Source organism: Phaseolus vulgaris, chromosome 8, assembly GCF_000499845.2.
Source record: "Phaseolus vulgaris cultivar G19833 chromosome 8, P. vulgaris v2.0, whole genome shotgun sequence".
Classification (NCBI taxonomy): Eukaryota; Viridiplantae; Streptophyta; class Magnoliopsida; order Fabales; family Fabaceae; genus Phaseolus; species Phaseolus vulgaris.
Genome location: NC_023752.2, coordinates 36,034,556 through 36,038,000, shown reverse-complemented (window position 1 = coordinate 36,038,000; position 3,445 = coordinate 36,034,556). Strand labels below are relative to the sequence as shown.

Sequence of the window (3,445 nt, the reverse complement as noted above, 5' to 3'; positions counted from 1 at the left end):
TCTGAAAGCAATGAATGGGGATTTAGAAAACTGTTGGAAATAAAGGGGGTTAGAAACCCTCTACAAATAATGGGGGTTTAGAAAACCCTTGAAAGTAATAGGGATCCAGAACAACCATAGAAGTAATTGGGTTTACAAAATCACTAGTAATTCGTTAACAACGTTGGATCTTTTAGGAAAAAATAAACTGCCGAAAACGCTAAATATAATCTTGTTAAAAATAATTTTTCTCGTAGTAAAATAAATATATATATATATATATATATTATTTATTATTCAATCATGATAAAATCTTTATAAGTGATTATTAATTTGAATTTGAAAAACAGTATTTATCCAGTATTTATCCCGTATACAGAAATAGAAATTAAAATATGGGTCTAATATAAATTATTTTAGATATGTGTGACTTTTTCTGTTTGGGTGGGGAAGTATGACTTTATATATCCATCCACGTATTACTTTATCATATGTTTTTTAACTTAAATTATATATCGAGAGGAATGATTTGAATTATAAGGCCAAAACAATACAAAGTCAAAAGATAATAGTATAATAAATTTAGAAAGTAGATATCTCATGTTCATATCATCAAGTGGGTAATATTGAGACAAAGTCTAAAGTGATATTTGATTTAGTTAACGAGCTTCCCAGAATAAAATAATATCACAGTAACGTCTTACCGAAACACTTATTTCTTTTTGATGTGGAAAATTTCATCGGTCTTCTCTTTGATCGAGCACGCAGAAGCATACGCATGTAATTGTGATAGAATGGTTGATCATGATAGAGAAGTAATTAGGAAATTATGAAGTGCAAACCAGTTCAATGGTTCATCCTTATAAATAGCAAGCTTGAGATGAATCAAAATTCAATATATTCTCAGAAGCAGAAACATTTAAGATAAGAAAAAAATGAAAGCTGTGTACTTGGTTGTTGCCATCTTGGGTTTGACATGCTTAGTTGTGTCTGCCTATGACCCTAGCCCTCTGCAAGATTTTTGCGTGGGAGCCAAAGAAAGTGATGGTGGTATGTAGAAGCAATCCTCGTTGGATGTTGTGTTATTATTGTAATTTGATTTCTTAATTATAATTTTGGGTTGTTAATGTGCAGTATTTGTGAATGGAAAATTCTGCAAAGATACGAAGGTGGTGAAAGCTGAAGATTTCTTCAAGCATGTGGAACCTGCGAAGACTGAGAATCCACTAGGATCACAAGTGACTCAAGTGTTTGTTGATCAACTACCTGGACTAAACACATTGGGCATATCTTTGGCTCGCATAGATTTTGCACCAAAGGGTTTAAACCCTCCCCACACTCACCCTCGGGGCACAGAGATCCTTATTGTTGTTGAGGGTACTCTTTATGTTGGATTTGTTACTTCCAATCAAGATGGAAACCGTCTCTTTACCAAAGTTTTGAACAAGGGCGATGTCTTTGTCTTCCCAATTGGTCTCATTCATTTCCAACTTAATGTTGGATACGGCAATGCTGTTGCAATTGCTGGTCTTAGCAGCCAAAATCCAGGAACTATCACTATTGCAAATGCTTTGTTTAAATCTGATCCACCTATTTCTCCTGAGGTTCTAACCAAGGCTTTTCAGGTCGACAAGAGCACAATTGATTATCTTCAAAAGCAATCTTGGTATGACAACAACTAATTTCTATTTTTCGACTATGGACCCTCATTTCTCCTCTCCTCTCGATAATTCACTCTTGTAATAACTATATCTATTTACTTTCTTCTTTCATCTAATTAATCTCTTGTTTCAAAGTTTAGATGAGCAATAAAAGCCCTATTTTACTTTTATCCTTTTCCAGTGTATTTTCCACTTAACCATTGTGAAACACTTTTATATGTCTCCTTTTTATCATTAATCTCTTATAAGATCTTATATGTTAAAATAATTAAATATTATATTGATGTGATACAACATATTAAGTATGTGAATGTCATTTATATAAAAAATAATTCGTCAATATCATGAAATTTGTTTTTGCTTTTAATCCATTGTCCTGCACACCTTAATATTGTTGTAATTCAAAATCTTTAGCAAGAATAGATGAATTCATACTTGGTTAATCATAAATTTTAAAACAATAATATAATAAAAAAATTAAACAATTTGAAATGAAAATAACTCAAATTCAACCTATTTAAATTTTCTATAAATTGTAAAAGTATATGACATTTTCAATCTTCAAGTTCTTCGTGAGAAGCATTAGATTCATCAAATACACCATAGCTGCAACAATATTAAGTATGTTTTTTTTTTTTACCAAACCCAAAAGAGTCACCCGGAAAAGTAAAAAGATGATAACTAATTAAAGAAATTTGAGGCAAAGCAACATAACATTTGGTGCCATATTTGAAATATGAACTTTTAGCATATTAAGGTGTTTAGACTATGGTTTTTAAAGACATTAAGCGACAACTTTAAAATCATAGTATACGTAAACATTGTCTAAAGTAATTGAATATACATCTCAAGTCATCGTTTATATTTTTCTATATACACGACAATTGTTGTGTGAATTGTTGCCAATTTATACATCATAGGCGAAGGTTAGTTGACCAATCATCGCCTAATGAGAGAGCCATATTAAAAGACATAAAAGGGAAGCATAGGCGACGATTATAGTCAAAACCATAGCCTTTGGTAAATCATAAACTACAGTTTTGGTAAAATTCGTTGCCTATGTCGATTTCTTTTAAGTTTTTTATGTTTATTACGTTTCTCCCTCTTAGTTCACTTGTCTAGTTTAAAACCCCAGCCAGATTCAATAATAATGCAAAAAACTTATAAATACTTATAAAACAATATATAATCAATGAAATGAAATTATAAAGTAATGTGTAAAGTCAAAATTTCTATACACTAAATCATATAAACCAAAACTAATACTAACAACATAAGATTTAACTATTTTGATCATCATCTATCCTAGAGTCTTAAAATATGTTGCACAAGCATTCCTCACATAATCCAGTGGTTGAACATCTATAAAATACTGCATCAAAGAATAAGTTCAAATTAGTCCATACACTAAACATAATTTTGTATTAAAAAAGACTAGTTAAGCATGATTACTTGTCCCAAGTTCTATTACTTTGGACTCTTCCAATGGTTGCCATCCATTTCCTTATATAGTAGCAACACTCATACCCTCCCGTTTGTTTATTGCATTACAATTCAATATTAATTGAAACTTAATAATAATATTTATTTCACAAGATAGGAATTTGGTAATGAAAATTACAAAAACTATAGTTGCAACCATCTCAGTTTCTAACACTTTAAACATGGTTGGCCACTGCATATAACAATGTCATATTAGGTGTATGAGCTAATTAATAAAACAAACTCGTTATAGGATGTTTAAGTAATACACATAGGTAAGTTGATAATATAATTACCAGTTGCTTGCTTGAGGTATGTGGGTG

General features: G+C 30.7%; 1 protein-coding gene across 1 annotated transcript; it reads left to right on the top strand.

Annotated features, from left to right (window-relative positions):
- The first annotated feature begins 621 nt into the window (after positions 1-621).
- Positions 622-1,810, top strand: LOC137824363 (germin-like protein subfamily 1 member 7). Its single transcript, XM_068629992.1, has 2 exons — positions 622-1,029; positions 1,114-1,810. The coding sequence occupies exons 1-2, from the start codon at positions 915-917 to the stop codon at positions 1,659-1,661; spliced, it is 663 nt and encodes a 220-aa protein (XP_068486093.1). The 5' UTR covers positions 622-914; the 3' UTR covers positions 1,662-1,810.
- The last annotated feature ends 1,635 nt before the right edge of the window (positions 1,811-3,445 follow it).

Coding starts and splice junctions, on each gene's coding strand:
- LOC137824363 (XM_068629992.1), top strand. CDS start 915: ATGAAAGCTGTGTACTTGGTTGTTGCCATCTTGGGTTTGACATGCTTA. Junction 1,030..1,113: donor AGCCAAAGAAAGTGATGGTG/GTATGTAGAAGC, acceptor GTTAATGTGCAG/TATTTGTGAATGGAAAATTC.